Here is a 16,527-nt window from a genome sequence, read left to right as displayed (position 1 = left end):
ATCGGAGCGGCCAGTGAGACTCTGCAGACAATCAACAACCCCCTCCCACCACCCGGTTAAACATGCAGCACGGGGGGGGGGGGAAACTGAGGCACACACGATTCATCCAAAATATTGTGAATCCCCCCCCCCCTTTGTCACACCAGATAATCAATCTCTCCAGATTGCCAAAGAGCCCAGTCCTGGCCTCTCCCAGCAGGGGGTGCTGTGGGGAGCGGTGGGGGCAGGGAGCCCCCGGCTACTCCACGCAGTTGCCTCGTGATAGAGGAGTGACGCTGCTGGGACAAATCTGATGCTGCCCTGTACCCTAATAGCTATTTAGGATTGGCACCACTCTATATGGGTGCTTCCAGAGCGGGGGAGAGAACCCAGGAGTCCTGGCTTCGAGGCCCAGCTACCCCTGCTCTAACCACTAGCCCCTCCCCGGGCCAGGAAGAGAACCCAGGAGTCCTGGCTGCCCCTTGCTCAGCTGAGAGGCAAATTCAGAAACAACCCCCCAAACACACTGACACACACCCTGCTCCGGTTGCCTGGATTTACTAAATTAATGACTTTCTAGTCAGATCCGGCCCATGGGCCCAGCCATGTGTGAGAGGCAGGAGAGATTCCCCTGGTTGGCGCTAGGGGGCGCCACCCTCTGTCTCAGACACACACACACACCCCTGCACCCCACGCCCCTTCTCCCAACCTGGGAGTGGAGGCATCACCCCACAGCGGTGCCCCATCTCCATCTCCCTCGCCCTCACTGGCCCCAGAGCCACTGTCAGAGCTGGGGAGAGAACCCAGGAGTCCTGCCAGCAGATCCAATGGTTCGCCGTTCGTTCCCACCAGCAGGGGGCGCCAGGGAGGGTGGAGCTAATACTCCAGTTCCTTCCCTCACCCCCTGGCGGGGGCACCGGGGTGCAGGGCTAGGGTGTCCGGAGCAGAGGGGTCAAAGATGAGGATGGAGGCGGGGATGAGGGTGGTCAGGCCTGGGGTCTCGCATGCTCCCAGTTGGCCACTATGTTCTCATACCTGACAGGGCCGCCCCCCTGGATCCCCGGCAGCAGGCACCGGTGCAGGAATACGTCCTGGGACTGCGGCAGAGACGGGCCGTCAAAATGGGGGACTCCCACCTTGCCCCCCCCCCCATTCCAGCCTGGGGCAGGGTCTCACGGCTGCTCTTACTTTCTCCGTTTAGCCCGGTGGCACTTTAGCAACCCAGTATCTGGGGTTGTGATTAACGACAGTGGCTAATTAGCACCTATTGCAAACCATTAATATATTTCCTTGACTCACATTTAACCATTAATTATGGATATGTGAGTAATTAACAGGAGCAACCAGTGATCATTAGCAGGTGACTGTTAATTACATTCCTAGAACTAAGCAATTAGCAATGATTAGAAACCAGCTATGGACAATATTCAATAATTATTGATAACAGCAGATTGGGGCCAGATCAGGGATGGTGCCCCCTAGAGGGGAGAGGCCCCGCACCCCATTCCCTGCCCCCCTGAGCCAGCCAGTCCCTGCCCTGGGGCCGGGTGGGAGCCGGCGCCCCCTAGAGGGGACAGGCCCCTGCCCCATTCCCTGCCCCCCTGAGCCAGCCAGTCCCTGCCCTGGGGCCGGGTGGGAGCCGGCGCCCCCTAGAGGGGACAGGCAATACAATGTCATTCTGTCCCGCCAAGAGCCCCGTGATGGAGACGGGGCCGCTGGAGACGCCGGCAGGGTCTCTCCCTGCGCTCGGCTGCTCCTGGGGAGAGGGGCCCGGCTGCCGCCCGGATGCAGATGCTGTAGCTGTAGTTGTGGGTGCAGGACCCAGAAGGCTTCACCCAGCCCAGGGTCAGGGAGCTGTTTGAATGAGCCTGGAGGGTGAGTTTCGTCACTGGGGCAGGCACAGGCAGGGGCAGACAGAGAGCATGAGACCCCCCACAGCTGGGGGGGAAACCCAGGCATCCTGGCTCCCAGCCCCTCCCCCCCCCCCACTGCTCTAACCACTAGACCCCACTCCCCTCCCAGAGCTGGGAAAGAACCCAGGAGTCCTGGCTCCCAGCCCCCCAACCCCGTCATGCTGTCACACTATCTGTTACAGTTTGGTGCTGGCATCATGAGAAACCAATTTTCGTTCTCACATTCAAAGCTGCCGCTAAGCCAAATATTATTTCCATAACAGCAGCATCCAGAGACTTTGACTGAGGTTGGCCCCTCTCCCCCACCATCAGGCCAGTCATGGCACCCCCCCCCCCCATCCTCAAGTGAGCTCAGGGCCTCACCTCTGGGGTGGGGCAGGGGGCTGCTTATATGAGGACCCCTCACCCAGCACATAGACACAACCCCTCTGGGATGGGCCATGGGGGCTGGTTATATGGGGACCCCTTCCCTGGTGCTGGGATGCGGCTGCCTCTGGGGTGGGGCATGGGGACTTAGCCAGCAGCCTGGAACAGCCGGATGTGTAAGGCCCTTTGTTCTCAGAGTTTCTTTGATTTCATTTCCCCTGGGAATTTATCAGTGTTGTTCATCACCACAACAACAAAACTGGGTGAAAATCAACGCAAAAAAAAGAGATGAATAATTTTGATCTTGCTGGACGGAAAGACGGGTCGGAGGAAGCAGCCAGCAGATCAATGCTTCGAATTCTGTTCCTCGGTGCGGTTTGCTGCCGAACTCAACCAGCACCCAGAACACAACACGTCCTCGCTCAATCTCTGCTCCCTGGTGAAAACTTTTCATCCGAGTCGAGCGTTACTGGTGCAGATTTATACGTGTGCGGGGCGGGCGGGCGCCTCATCGGTACGTTCAGCCGCCTGGCGTGGGGCCCCGGGTGTGTCCGGGGCGGGATCTTCTCTAGACTCAGTTCTGCACGCAGGGCCAATGGCGTGGGGGGGAAGCCGGTACAAATTACCGGGGCCTGGCGGTCCAGAAGGGGGCCTGGGGCCTGGCTTCGTTGGCCCTGTTTAGCCAGTCCGTGCTGGGGGGCCCGAAAAATTTTTTTCACCGGGGCCTGAACCCGCTCTCGGTGGCCCTGTCTGCACGTCCGCCCGGACTCATGTCTTGGCGTAACCCAGCGCTCTCGCGCCGCGTGGTTTGAATTGCTCTAATCAAACACATTATTTCTTTATCGATCTGCATGCCACAAAAGCAGGGGGGAAATCGGGGCCGGGGCGGGGGGGGGAAATGAATAGTTCTTCTTGTAAAATCCAGGAGTTTTTCATTTACGCTGAAAACGGAGGGGCTTAAGATGAGGAAGCCCCCACTTTCCGGGCTGGGATTCGGCCAGGGTACTGCACTTTGAGCCCCCCGTCCGAAAGCCGCCCCCGGAGCACAGCTCCCCCCCAGCGGTATCGTAGCCAGCCCGGCCCACTGGGGAAAAGCAGCGTCTCTGGACGCCGAGTTCGGGGCCGTGGCAGATCCGGCCCCCCGTTGAGGGAAGGAATTTCTGATGCCGGCGGCTGCGTCTCGCCCCAAGCCTGTGTTGGCTTTGGTTCCCGCTCCTCGCCCCATCGCGCCCAGCCAGCCCCGCCCCACGCTCCCCACCCTTGTGCTTCCCCCGAAGGCCCAGCCCAGAGATTGACAGAGCAAACCCGGCGACCCTGTGTCTGGTGGTTAGAGCAAGGGGGGGCTGGGAGCCAGGACGCCTGGGTTCTCTCCCTGGCTCGAGGGGGACGGGGTCACCCTCAGGGGCTGTAGAGGGAGGTCATAGGTCGCAAACGTCAACTTCCCCATCAACAGCTGGAGACCCAAGTTGGGGCAATCAAAACTCCCCCCCCGTCTCTCTAGTATCCCAGCCCCTCCCCCCGGCCCCTGCTGGCACCCGCCCCCCCGGCCCACATTAGACAACACATGAATTCAAAGCAGCTGTAATTGTGCCCACGGGCACTTAAGCAGGGTCAAAGATCAGGGAAATTACGTCCAGGTCATTAGTTGGGCAGGTTGGCGCTTCTAGACCCTCGGGTCACAGGTCAACGAACCAACACCCAGGACAGCTGGTCCCTGCTGGCCCTGGGGTCAAAGGTCGCTGGGGTCACAGGCGGGTTGGCGCTGGTGGGGTCAGTGGTCACCAGGGTCACCAGCAGGTTGGCTGAGGGGTCAAAGCTCGCTGGGGTCACCAATGGGTTGGCATAGACAGGGTCAGAGGTTGCTGGGGTCACAGGCCAGTTGGCACTGATGGGGTCAGAGGTCACGGGCACGTTGGTCCTGAAGGGGCCAGAGGTCGCTGGGGTCACTGGCAGGTTGGCGCTGATGGGGTCAGAGGTCACTGGGGTCACAGGCGGGTTGGCGCTGATGGGGTCACAGGTGGTGGGTGCCACCTGCCGGCTGCCCCCTGGGGTCAGAGGTGGCGGGTGCCCGGCTCAGGTCTCCTTCCAGCGGGGGCTGGCGCGGGGGGCCCAGCCTGCGATCAGCCCCTGGGCCGCGTAGTAGCTGCCCATGACGATGAGCCGGGCCTGGGGCACCGGGGCGCAGAAGTGGTCCCAGGCCAGGACCAGGTCGGAGGCCATGAAGAGCAGGGAGCCGGTGGCCACGGCCAGGTGGGGGGGAGGCCGGGCCAGGGCCCGCCAGGCCATGGCCGCCAGCAGCGCACTGTAGCCCCCCACGGCCGGCACGTAGGGGCCCCCCAGGCAGGGCCACAGCGTCGCGTAGGCCCCGGCCCAGCCCAGCGCCAGCAGCAGCAGGAGCCAGGGGCGGGCGGGACGCAGGCCCAGGGCCCAGATGTAGCAGACGTGAGCCAGAGCGAAGGCCACCATCCCTGCGGGGGAGGGGGGCGTCAGAGAGCCGTGCTCCTCACTCCCGACCCGCAGCCCCCTGGGCGCCACCGCCCCTCCCCCACCGGTGCTCCTCACTCCCGACCCGCAGCCCCCTGGGCGCCACCGCCCCTCCCCCACTGGTGCTCCTCACTCCCGACCCGCAGCCCCCTGCTAGCCCAGCCCTGGGCTCCCCCCGGCCCTGCCGGTGCCCCTCACTCCCGACCCGCAGCCCCTGCTAGCGCCAGCCCTCCCCCACCGGTGCTCCTCACTCCCGACCCGCAGCCCCCTGGGCGCCACCGCCCCTCCCCCACCGGTGCTCCTCACTCCCGACCCGCAGCCCCCTGGGCGCCACCGCCCCTCCCCCACCGGTGCTCCTCACTCCCGACCCGCAGCCCCCTGGGCGCTACCGCCCCTCCCCACAGGTGCTCCTCACTCCCGACCTGCAGCCCCTCTCCCCTCCTCCCCTCCCCCATCAGTGCTCCTCACTTCTGAACCGCAGCTCCCGCTAGGCCAGTCCTGGGCTCCCCACCCTGAACTCTGCTGGTGCCCCTCACTCCTGACTCCGTACCTGGGATAAATAGTTGGGGCCAGACCAGGCAGGCGTCTCCCACGCTGGAGAACATCAGCCCCCAGCAGATCCGGCGGGCGGCCGGGGTCCAGGCGCCGTCACCCCAGGCCTGGGCCGTCAGGAACCAGACCAGGCTCAGGACCGGGAGGCTCTTGACGCCGGCGCTGACCCAGCTGGGCTCCGGCAGCCACAGGGCGAAGTACAGGCCGCAGGAGGCCAGGAACGGCAGCAGGTTGAGGAGGCGGCTCTTGGCCTGCAGAGGGGGGTGGAAATGGACACGGCCGGGGCCCGTCTACACTAGGGAGAGCACGGCGCACCCGGCATGGCGACTATCCCTCGGTCCAATCAGGGAGCAGGGAACAATACCATGTGACTCAGACAGGAGTGACGTGTCATTTCGCACTCTGAGGACTACTCATGCTCCAAAGCTAATAGACCAATGTGTTAACTCTGAAACCTACTGATGACCCCCTCTGAAATAGCGGGCCTGTTAATGGTCATCATATTAACTCTGACACCTATCGCTACACCAATCTATAATGGACATTGACTATTTCACCATGTTCACTCTGAAACCTACTGATATCCACTCATTGACCGTGTGGTATCATTAGTTTCAGCGTTAACATGGCAAAATAACTGACATATCCATTCTTAGAAATGGGGTTTTGTCAGTTATTTTGCCACGTTAATGCCAAAACCTCACGATAACCTATTTTAACTAACGGTCCTGTTAGTTATTTCACCGTGTTGACTCTGAAAACTACTGACAGCCCACTGAATGTTATTAATGCTGATAACAAGGTGGTATCTCTGAAACCCAATGATAACCCACTGTGTATGGGCTTTGTTAACTATTCCACTAACAAGAGACTTACCAGAAGCACCCAGCTAAATCTACTTATCTCAACTGAACCATGGCCTGGTGGAACTGAGAACTGATTCCCTTTCATCACTGTTTTGTGAACTCTGGAACCTACTGATAACCCAAATGAGATCAACCTTATTAACTGTTTTACCACCAAGATACCCCAGCTAAATCTACTCACCTCATCCTTGTGGGGCTGGGAAGTAACCCCCTCAATGAAGTGCTAACTCTGAAACATACTGCTGTCACGTAACGCATCTTCCTTGGTAATCCAGATACCAGAGGAATCACGGCAACGTTCCACTTCACCTGCTCTATCCCCGACCCCATTTCTGATCCAGCGCCTCTTCTCTGCTGCTGTGTGTTAACTCTGAAAGCTACTGACAGCATCACTTCAGCCACAACTTTCCATCTTCCTATATGAGCTAGACTTTCCCCAGGAATTTGCAGTTCAACCCGGGCACCATGCCAAACCTGAAACACCCACCCAACAAAGTAAAATCCGGGCCCATGCCCACTCATCCCCAGGGAACATTCACTCTGACACCTACTGTGATGGAGCAGGGGCTGTCTGTGTGCTTGGTAGGCAGAGACAGGTATGCAGCTGTAACATGAGCCTGGCCTGGGGGAGGGGAGGTGACACCTCTGGCTGGGGCGAGACAAAGGGAACGGGGGAGTGGAGGCATTCCTCGGTTTTGGAAGCTGGGGGGTGGGTTTCAGGGGATCCTAGGCTGGGATCCAAGCACCCTGAACCCCCAGAAAGGCCAGATTGAGGGGTCCTGGCTCTGAGCTTGGGGCACTGGGCCCGTATGTGGCCTTGCTGGCCACAGTGGAAGCAGCCCATGTCTCGTGGGTCCCCTCGAGTGGGTCGGGTGGACCTGACGCTGGACGTTCCCCTTTTGTGGGGGTTCTCCAAAGGGCCCCGCTGGGAGGTCCCATGGTGACTCTCTCTCTGCGTTGAGGCAGATCTGCTCCCTCGAGACTCCTCCCTGCCATCCCCTGCCCGACGGTCCACAAACTCGTCGGCCAGCCGGCCTGCATGCTGCGGGTTCTCCGGCTTCTGGTCCATCAGCCACTGCTTCAGGTCCGACGGGCACTGCTCATACAGGTGCTCCAGTACGACTAGGTCAAGCAGGTCCTCTCTAGTTTGGGCCCCAGCCGTCCACTTGCAGGCATACCCCTGCGCCCGGTTGACCAGTTGCAGGTATGTGACCTCCCGGGTCTTACGTTGACCCCGGAACCTCTTCCGGTACATCTCCGGGGTCAGCCCAAACTCGCGGAGCAGGGCCTCTTTGAACAGGTTGTAGTCCCGCGCCTCCTCCCCTCTCATTCGGCTGTACACCTCCACGGCGGTGGAGTCCAGTAAGGGGGTGAGAAACTGGATCCTGTCGGCAGGGTCAACCCGGTGCAGTTCGCAGGCGTTCTCAAAGGCCGTCAGGAAGGTGTCTATGTCCTCCCCCTCCTTCCGCCGGGCCAGGAAGCTCTTATCAAAGCTCTTTGTAGGCTTGGGTCCCCCCTCACTCACCGCAGCCGGGGCCTCCCTGCTTTTCAGCTGGGCCAGGGCCAGCTCATGGTTGCGCTGCTTCTCCCTGTCCTTGAATTCGGGTTGCTTCTGCTTCTCCTCCAGCTCACGCTGGCTTTGTCTCTCCTCACGTTCCCTCTGTCTTTCCTCATATGCCCTCTGTTCCTTACGCTCCTCCATCTCCATCAGTTTGATCTCTCTCTCCAAGTCCAGCCGCCTGTGCTCCACGGAGGCCGAGCTTCGCCGGGCCGATCCCCTGCTGGCCGGGGGGGTCACGGTGCCCTCGGTAGCCGGGCTCCTCCTCCCCCTCCCCCTAGGCCTAGGGGCGGGAGGTCTCGGGAAGCCCTCAGCGGCCGGCTGACCACTCCCAGCGGGGACAGACACTGGTGCCTGCGCTGCATCTGCCCGGCTGCTTCCCTCAGAGACAGGGACCGGTTCATCCCTGCGATCTCTCTCCTCCAGCCGGGCAATCAGCTGGGCCTTGGTGAGCTTCCCACTGCGCAGCCCCCTCCGCTGGCACAGCTCCACCAGCTCACACTTGCGCTGCTTGGCAAACATCTTCCTGCTGGCCGCTCGCAGGCCGGGGTGCTCGCCGCTCCCCACGGGTTCCAGGGGGACCCCTAGTGTGCCAGTCTTTGAGGTCACCCCCTCTCTGCCAGGGTCGAGCTGCAGACTCCTCCGCCCCTGGGATCGCTCGCGGTGATCCCCCGGGGGACCCTGTTACTGCAAAGTCCTGCTCTCTGGCCACACTCGCCCAGGGGTGAATCGCCCCTTCGTTTTACTGCTCCCCAGTCACTTACTGCAGGAAGCGCCGTCCACGGGGTGCAGTTATCCCACCGCTGCCACCAGTTGTCACGGAGTGTGGGGGAGTCCGGCCCTGCACCCCTCTTCCTGGGCTCACAGTGACTCTCCGCCAGCCAGTAAAACAGAAGGTTTATTGAACAACAGGAACACAGGATACAGCCCAGCTTGTGTGCAGAGCCAGGACCCCTCAATCTGGCCTTTCTGGGGGTTCAGGGTGCTTGGATCCCAGCCTAGGATCCCCTGAAACCCACCCCCCAGCTTCCAAAACCCAAGAGTGCCTTCACTCCCCCGTTCCCTTTTGTCTAGCCCCAGCCAGAGGTGTCACCTCCCCTCCCCCAGGCCAGGCTCATGTTACAGCTGCATACCTGGCTCTGCCTACCAAGCACACAGACAGCCCCTGCTCCATCACACCTACTGATGGCACCAGCAGCTTTTTAACTATTTCACCACCAAGAGTGTTAGCAGGAAGAGCCCGTTAAGGGTGAAGAACTGCCCCATTCATGCTAAAATAGCAGTGTTAACTCTGAAAACTACTGCTGTAACCGTGTCCCCTTTACATCAACAGTGTTAACTCTGAAACCTACTGATATTGTGCCTTCAAGGTCACCCATGCCATCACTGCGGTCAGGGCTAACCACGCCGATCCTGCTACCAGCCCCACTTCCCTTCCCCTCTGGGGCCAGCAGCGCCCCCAGTTTAAGTGGGCTACGGGAAATGGTGCAGAATTGACATAGAAAGGGCTGGAGGGAAATCCCGCCTTGATGGACCAGCTTTACCAGCTCACAGTTCCAGGAGCCGTAACAGCAGCACAACGACACACGGCGGACACTGGAGTTGAGTGGGTTAGAGCAGAGGGGGCTGGGAGCCCAGGACTCCTGGGTTCTATCCCCGGCTCTGAGAAAGGAGTGGAGTCTAGTGGCTCAGAGCAGGGTGGGGGAAGGGAAGTGGGTGCCAGGACACCAAGGATCTACCTCCCCCACTTGGCCCCACTTCGTGCCTCAGTTTTCCCCTCCTTACATCAGCTGCAAACTTCGGGGGGTAGCAGGCGTCCTTCTCCAGAATGTCCATGGTGTGGGGCCGGGGCTCCGGGATGCACCCTGGCTGCTGCTCCCAATTCCAGGCACCCACCTGGACTGAGCTCCTGCAGATTCAACAGATCCACAAATCGGGGTGTGGGGGAAATTGGTCCCTCCCGCCCCATCCCCACCCAGCGCCAACTGGTAACAGGTAGGCAACGGCTGGGGGAAGAGGGACTGGTGTGTGTGGATGAGGGAGTGAGGAGTGGGGTGCAGCAGTCAGAGCAGTGGGGGGGGGGCTGGGAGCCAGGACCCCTGGGTTCTCTCCCGGCTTTGGGAGGGGAGTGGGGTCTAGTGGGGAGGGGGAGAGGGAGGAGGCAGGGGCATTAGCTAAATCTCTCTCACCGTCCTCTGGCTGCCAGCTGGCTCTGCCACCTGCGTCCTTCCCTCTTCTCACTTGCTGCCTCTACAGCTGGGCGGCTCCCTGGGGCCTTGGCTCTTGAACTGGGAACGGACCCACATCCTGTATCCACAGCCCTCTCCTCCCCCACTCAGCCGGGAAGAGCAGGGCCTGGTGGGGTCTGGATAGAATCCATGGAGGGCTGGGAGCCAGGACGCCTGCATTGCCTTGGATCTCTCCTGGGTGGCGTCATGAGTTCGGCCTTTGGGTCAGAGGCTCGACGTCAGGTCACGGGCTGGAGGGGCCAGGGCAACCCACCGTCAACCCGCTCCCAGGGCCGGGGTGGGGGCAGGTTTCCTGCCCTGGAGCCGCTGCGATTGGCAGGACCTTGGCCACCGGGAACCACTTCTGGGTGACGCTCAGGGTTGGCCAAGTCTCCTTGGCCATGGGCCGGCCAAGGTTGTGGGAGAACTTCCGGGTCAAGGGCCCTCCAGTTGGGCGGCCGTGACGGGCGTTGTCATGACCATTGAGGGTCGGCGTCTGCTTGGCCCTGGTTCGGAGTCAGCTGGTCCCACAAGAGCAGCCCCCGGGAGCTCTCCTTGAGGCAGGTCAACGGGGCAACGCCGAGGTCAACGGGGCGGATATGGCGCTCGCCGCTGAATGGGCGACTCCCCGTGGGGCATCGGTCATGGCTGGGGTCGGTCCCTCAGCATGGGGTCGTAGGTCAAACAAACAACTTCCAGGTCAGCTCCTGGGTAGGCTGGATGTGGGGGGGAGACCAGGGGGAGCTCAAGGGGTTGACCTCTGGGGACGTTAGGTTGGCTCTTTCACATGGCACCAGGGTGCTGACATTTAAGCACAGAGTGGGGAGGGGTCAGGGGTCAAGGGAATAAATTCCAGGGCCGCCCCATGGCCGTGGGGGTCATAGGTCAGGAGACTGACCTTGTGGTTGGCTCTTGGAGCTGTGGCTTTTTGACATGGGGTCAGAGGTTGGACCTTGCGGGGGGCGGGGTCCATCTCTTGGACAAGTTCTAGGACACGGGGTCATTACTCAACAAATTAACCTCCTGGCATGGGGGTCAGGGGTCAAGAAGTTGACCTCTGGGGTTGCCTGGTGGGAGGGGTGACTGTTGTGTGGGAGGTCCTAGGTCAAGGGAATCACTTCCAGGTCAGCTCTCGACCAGGGTGACCCCATTGGCTTGGCCTGGATGGGAGATCGCCGGGTTGGGTTGCCCGTTGCTCCAGGGTGGAGCCATGACTGCGTCTCTTTACCCACAATCCCCGGTGCTCTCAGGACCATCTCGCGGGCTGAGAACTGGAGGATGCCGGGATTCCCCCCTCCCCAAAGTACAGATAGAAAAACCAACCCAGCCCCCCTCCCACAAAACCAGATCCGGCCTCAAACCCTCCACCCCCAAGCACCGGCTCCAGCTCCCTGAGCTGCCAGGCTGCTGCAACCGGCCACAAGAGGGCGCCGTGACACAGGCTTTGCAAGAGGCTTCAACCACCATTCATGAGAGGGCTGGGAGCCAGGACTCCTGGGTTCTCTCCCTGGGTTTGGGAGGGGAGCGGGGTCTAGTGGTTAGAGCGGGGAGCCAGGGCTCCTGGGTTCTCTCCCTGGCTCTGGGAGGGGAGTGGGGTCTAGTGGTTAGAGCAGGGGGGCTGGGAGCCAGGGCTCCTGGGTTCTCTCCCCGGCTGTGGGGAGGGGAGTGGGGTCTAGTGGTTAGAGCAGGGGGGCTGGGAGCCAGGGCTCCTGGGTTCTCTCCCTGGCTCTGGGAGGGGAGTGGGGGCTAGTGGTTAGAGCAGGAGGGGCTGGGAGCCAGGATCCCTGGGTTCTCTCCCAGCTTTGGGAGGGGAGTGGGGTCTTGTGGGGAGCAGGAGAGGGAGGAGGCAGGGGGATTAGCTAAATCTCTCTCACCATCCTCTTGCCGCCAGCTGGCCCTGCCACCTGCGTCCTTCCCTCTTCTCACTTGCTGCCTCTACAGCTGGGCGGCTCCCTGGGGCCTTGGCTCTGGAACTGGGGACGGACCCACATCCTGTATCCACAGCCCTCCAGGAAGAGCAGTGCCTGTGGGGGGGTCTGGATAGAATCCATGGGGCGCTGGGAGCCAGGACGCCTGCATTATCTCAAGACTACAGTACCCACAAGAGGAAATAAGGAAACAGATCAGCAGAGCCAGACGTGTACCCAGAAGCCTCCTACTGCAAGACAAACCCAAGAAAGAAACCAACAGGACTCCACTGGCCATCACATACAGTCCCCAGCTAAAACCCCTCCAGCGCATCATCAGGGATCTACAACCCATCCTGGAGAATGATCCCTCACTTTCACAGGCCTTGGGTGGCAGGCCAGTCCTCGCCCACAGACAACCTGCCAACCTGAAGCATATTCTCACCAACAACTGCACACCGCACCATAGTAACTCTAGCTCAGGAACCAACCCATGCAACAAACCTCGATGCCAACTCTGCCCACATATCTACACCAGCGACACCATCACAGGACCTAACCAGATCAGCCACACCATCACCGGCTCATTCACCTGCCCGTCCACCGATGTAATACATGCCATCATATGCCAGCAATGCCCCTCTGCTATGTGCATCGGCCAAACTGGACAGTCTCTAAGGAAAAGGATAAATGGACACAAATCAGACGTTAGGAATGGCAATATACAAAAACCTGTAGGAGAACACTTCAACCTCCCTGGCCACACAATAGCAGATCTTAAGGTGGCCATCCTGCAGCAAAAATACTTCAGGACCAGACTTCAAAGAGAAACTGCTGAGCTCCACTTCATCTGCAAATTTGACACCATCAGCTCAGGACTAAACAAAGACTGTGAATGGCTTGCCAGTTACAGAACCAGTTTCTCCTCCCTTGGTTTTCACACCTCAGCTGCTGGAACAGAGCCTGATCCTCCCTGATTGAACTAACCTCGTTATCTCTAGCTTGCTTCTTGCTTGCTTATATATATACACCTGCCCCTGGAAATTTCCACTGCTTGCATCCGAAGAAGTGGGTATTCACCCACGAAAGCTCATGCTGCAAAACGTCTGTTAGTCTATAAGGTGCCACAGGATTCTTTGCTGCTTCTACAGAACCAGACTAACACGGCCACCCCTCTGATGCATTATCCAGGGAGCCCTGGCCTGGCCCTGAGATGCAGCCCCTCTGGGGTGGGGCACAGGGGCTGGTTTATTCACCCCTCTATAGAGCATCCCCCATTGACAGAAGCACAATGGGGGGGGTGCAAGGGGGCAGCGACCTCAACGACCACCCCATTGAAGCCCCACAGGGATGGGACCTTCCACCCCACCTACCCCCAGGCCTTGGATCTCTCCTGGGTGGCGTCATGAGCTTGGCCTTTGGGTCAGAGGCTCGACGTCAGGTCCCGGGCTGGAGGGGCCAGGGCAACCCACCGTCAACCCGCTCCCAGGGCCGGGGTGGGGGCAGGTTTCCTGCCCTGGAGCCGCTGCGATTGGCAGGACCTCGGCCACCGGGAACCACTTCTGGGTGACGCTCAGGGTTGGCCAAGTCTCCTTGGCCATGGGCCGGCCAAGGTTGTGGGACAACTTCCGGGTCAAGGGCCCTCCAGTTGGGCGGCCGTGACGGGCGTTGTCATGACCATTGAGGGTCGGCGTCTCCTTGGCCCTGGTTCGGAGTCAGCTGGTCCCACAAGAGCAGCCCCCGGGAGCTCTCCTTGATGCAGGTCAACGGGGCAACGCCAAGGTCAACGGGGCGGATATGGCGCTCGCCGCTGAATGGGCGACTCCCCGTGGGGCATCGGTCATGGCTGGGGTTGGTCCCTCAGCATGGGGTCGTAGGTCAAACAACTTCCAGGTCAGCTCCTGGGTAGGCTGGATGTGTGGGTGGGGGGCCAGGGGGAGCTCAAGGGGTTGACCTCTGGGGACGTTAGGTTGGCTCTTTCACATGGCACCAGGGTGCTGAGATTTAAGCACAGAGTGGGGAGGGGTCAGGGGTCAAGGGAATAAATTCCAGGGCCGCCCCATGGCCGTGGGGTCATAGGTCAAGAGACTGACCGTGTGGTTGGCTCTTGGAGCTGTGGCTTTTTGACATGGGGTCAGAGATTGGACCTTGCGGGGGGCGGGTTCCATCTCTTGGACAAGTTCTAGGACACGGGGTCATTACTCAACAAATTAACCTCCTGGCATGGGGGTCAGGGGTCAAGAAGTTGACCTCTGGGGTTGCCTGGTGGGAGGGGTGACTCTTGTGTGGGAGCTCGTAGGTCAAGGGAATCACTTCCAGGTCAGCTCTCGACCAGGGTGACCCCGTTGGCTTGGCCTGGATGGGAGATCACCGGGTTGGGTTGCCCGTTGCTCCAGGGCGGAGCCATGACTGCGTCTCTTTACCCACAATCCCCGGTGCTCTCAGGACCATCTCGCGGGCTGAGAACTGGAGGACGCCGGGATTCCCCCCTCCCCAAAGTACAGATAGAAAAACCAACCCAGCCCCACTCCCACAAAACCAGATCCGGCCTCAAACCCTCCACCCCCAAGCACCGGCTCCAGCTCCCTGAGCTGCCAGGCTGCTGCAACCGGCCACAAGAGGGCGCCGTGACACAGGCTTTGCAAGAGGCTTCAACCACCATTCATGAGAGGGCTGGGAGCCAGGACTCCTGGGTTCTCTCCCTGGGTTTGGGAGGGGAGCGGGGTCTAGTGGTTAGAGCGGGGAGCCAGGGCTCCTGGGTTCTCTCCCTGGCTCTGGGAGGGGAGTGGGGTCTAGTGGTTAGAGCAGGGGGAGCTGGGAGCCAGGATCCCTGGGTTCTCTCCCAGCTTTGGGCGGGGAGTGGGGTCTTGTGGGGAGCAGGAGAGGGAGGAGGCAGGGGGATTAGCTAAATCTCTCTCACCGTCCTCTGGCTGCCAGCTGGCCCTGCCACCTGCGTCCTTCCCTCTTCTCACTTGCTGCCTCTACAGCTGGGCGGCTCCCTGGGGCCTTGGCTCTGGAACTGGGGACGGACCCACATCCTGTATCCACAGCCCTCCAGGAAGAGCAGTGCCTGTGGGAGGGTCTGGATAGAATCCATGGGGCGCTGGGAGCCAGGACGCCTGCATTATCTCAAGACTACAGTACCCACAAGAGGAAATAAGGAAACAGATCAGCAGAGCCAGACGTGTACCCAGAAGCCTCCTACTGCAAGACAAACCCAAGAAAGAAACCAACAGGACTCCACTGGCCATCACATACAGTCCCCAGCTAAAGCCCCTCCAACGCATCATCAGGGATCTACAACCCATCCTGGAGAATGACCCCACACTTTCACAGGCCTTGGGTGGCAGGCCAGTCCTCGCCCACAGACAACCTGCCAACCTGAAGCATATTCTCACCAGCAACTGCACACCGCACCATAGTAACTCTGGCTCAGGAACCAACCCATGCAACAAACCTCGATGCCAACTCTGCCCACATATCTACACCAGCGACACCATCACAGGACCTAACCAGATCAGCCACACCATCACCGGTTCATTCACCTGCCCGTCCACCGATGTAATACATGCCATCATATGCCAGCAATGCCCCTCTGCTATGTGCATCGGCCAAACTGGACAGTCTCTAAGGAAAAGGATAAATGGACACAAATCAGACATTAGGAATGGCAATATACAAAAACCTGTAGGAGAACACTTCAACCTCCCTGGCCACACCATAGCAGATCTTAAGGTGGCCATCCTGCAGCAAAAAAACTTCAGGACCAGACTTCAAAGAGAAACTGCTGAGCTTCAGTTCATCTGCAAATTTGACACCATCAGCTCAGGACTAAACAAAGACTGTGAATGGCTTGCCAGCTACAGAACCAGTTTCTCCTCCCTTGGTTTTCACACCTCAGCTGCTGGAACAGAGCCTGATCCTCCCTGATTGAACTAACCTCGTTATCTCTAGCTTGCTTCTTGCTTGCTTATATATATACACCTGCCCCTGGAAATTTCCACTGCTTGCATCCGAAGAAGTGGGTATTCACCCACGAAAGCTCATGCTGCAAAACGTCTGTTAGTCTATAAGGTGCCACAGGATTCTTTGCTGCTTCTACAGAACCAGACTAACACGGCTACCTCTCTGATGCATTATCCAGGGAGCCTTGGCCTGGCCCTGAGATGCAGCCCCTCTGGGGTGGGGCACAGGGGCTGGTTTATTCACCCCTCTATAGAGCATCCCCCATTGACAGAAGCACAATGGGGGGGCTGTGCAAGGGGGCAGCGACCTCAACGACCACCCCATTAAAGCCCCACAGGGATGGGACCTTCCACCCCACCTACCCCCAGGCCTTGGATCTCTCCTGGGTGGCGTCATGAGCTTGGCCTTTGGGTCAGAGGCTCGACGTCAGGTCACGGGCTGGAGGGGCCAGGGCAACCCACCGTCAACCCGCTCCCAGGGCCGGGGTGGGGGCAGGTTTCCTGCCCTGGAGCCGCTGCGATTGGCAGGACCTCGGCCACCGGGAACCACTTCTGGGTGACGCTCAGGGTTGGCCAATTCTTCTTGGCCATGGGCCGGCCAAGGTTGTGGGAGAACTTCCGGGTCAAGGGCCCTCCAGTTGGGCGGCCGTGACGGGCGTTGTCATGACCATTGAGGGTCGGCGTCTCCTTGGCCCTGGTTCGGAGTCAG

The 16,527-nt window shown here is 60.1% G+C and overlaps 1 protein-coding gene across 5 annotated transcripts; it reads right to left on the bottom strand.

The window, feature by feature from the left end:
* Positions 1-3,823: 3,823 nt before the first annotated feature.
* On the bottom strand, positions 3,824-14,919 carry LOC120388348 (lysoplasmalogenase-like). Of its 5 annotated transcripts, none has more exons than XM_039510139.1 (5): positions 14,774-14,919; positions 11,821-12,035; positions 9,504-9,627; positions 5,293-5,545; positions 3,824-4,726 (listed from the first exon to the last, which is right to left on the bottom strand). In XM_039510139.1, the coding sequence occupies exons 3-5, from the start codon at positions 9,552-9,554 to the stop codon at positions 4,332-4,334; spliced, it is 699 nt and encodes a 232-aa protein (XP_039366073.1). In that variant the 5' UTR covers positions 9,555-9,627; positions 11,821-12,035; positions 14,774-14,919; the 3' UTR covers positions 3,824-4,331. The 5 variants fall into 5 exon arrangements, with proteins under 5 accessions (XP_039366073.1, XP_039366069.1, XP_039366071.1 ...); XM_039510135.1 differs by lacking the exon at positions 11,821-12,035 and adding an exon at positions 9,908-10,662; XM_039510137.1 differs by lacking the exon at positions 11,821-12,035 and adding an exon at positions 9,908-10,164.
* Positions 14,920-16,527: the final 1,608 nt, after the last annotated feature.

This window comes from Mauremys reevesii, linkage group 22 (genome assembly GCF_016161935.1).
Source record: "Mauremys reevesii isolate NIE-2019 linkage group 22, ASM1616193v1, whole genome shotgun sequence".
Taxonomy (NCBI): domain Eukaryota; kingdom Metazoa; phylum Chordata; order Testudines; family Geoemydidae; genus Mauremys; species Mauremys reevesii.
The sequence above is the reverse complement of the archived record's forward strand: the minus strand, read 5'-3'. Positions and strand labels throughout refer to the sequence as shown.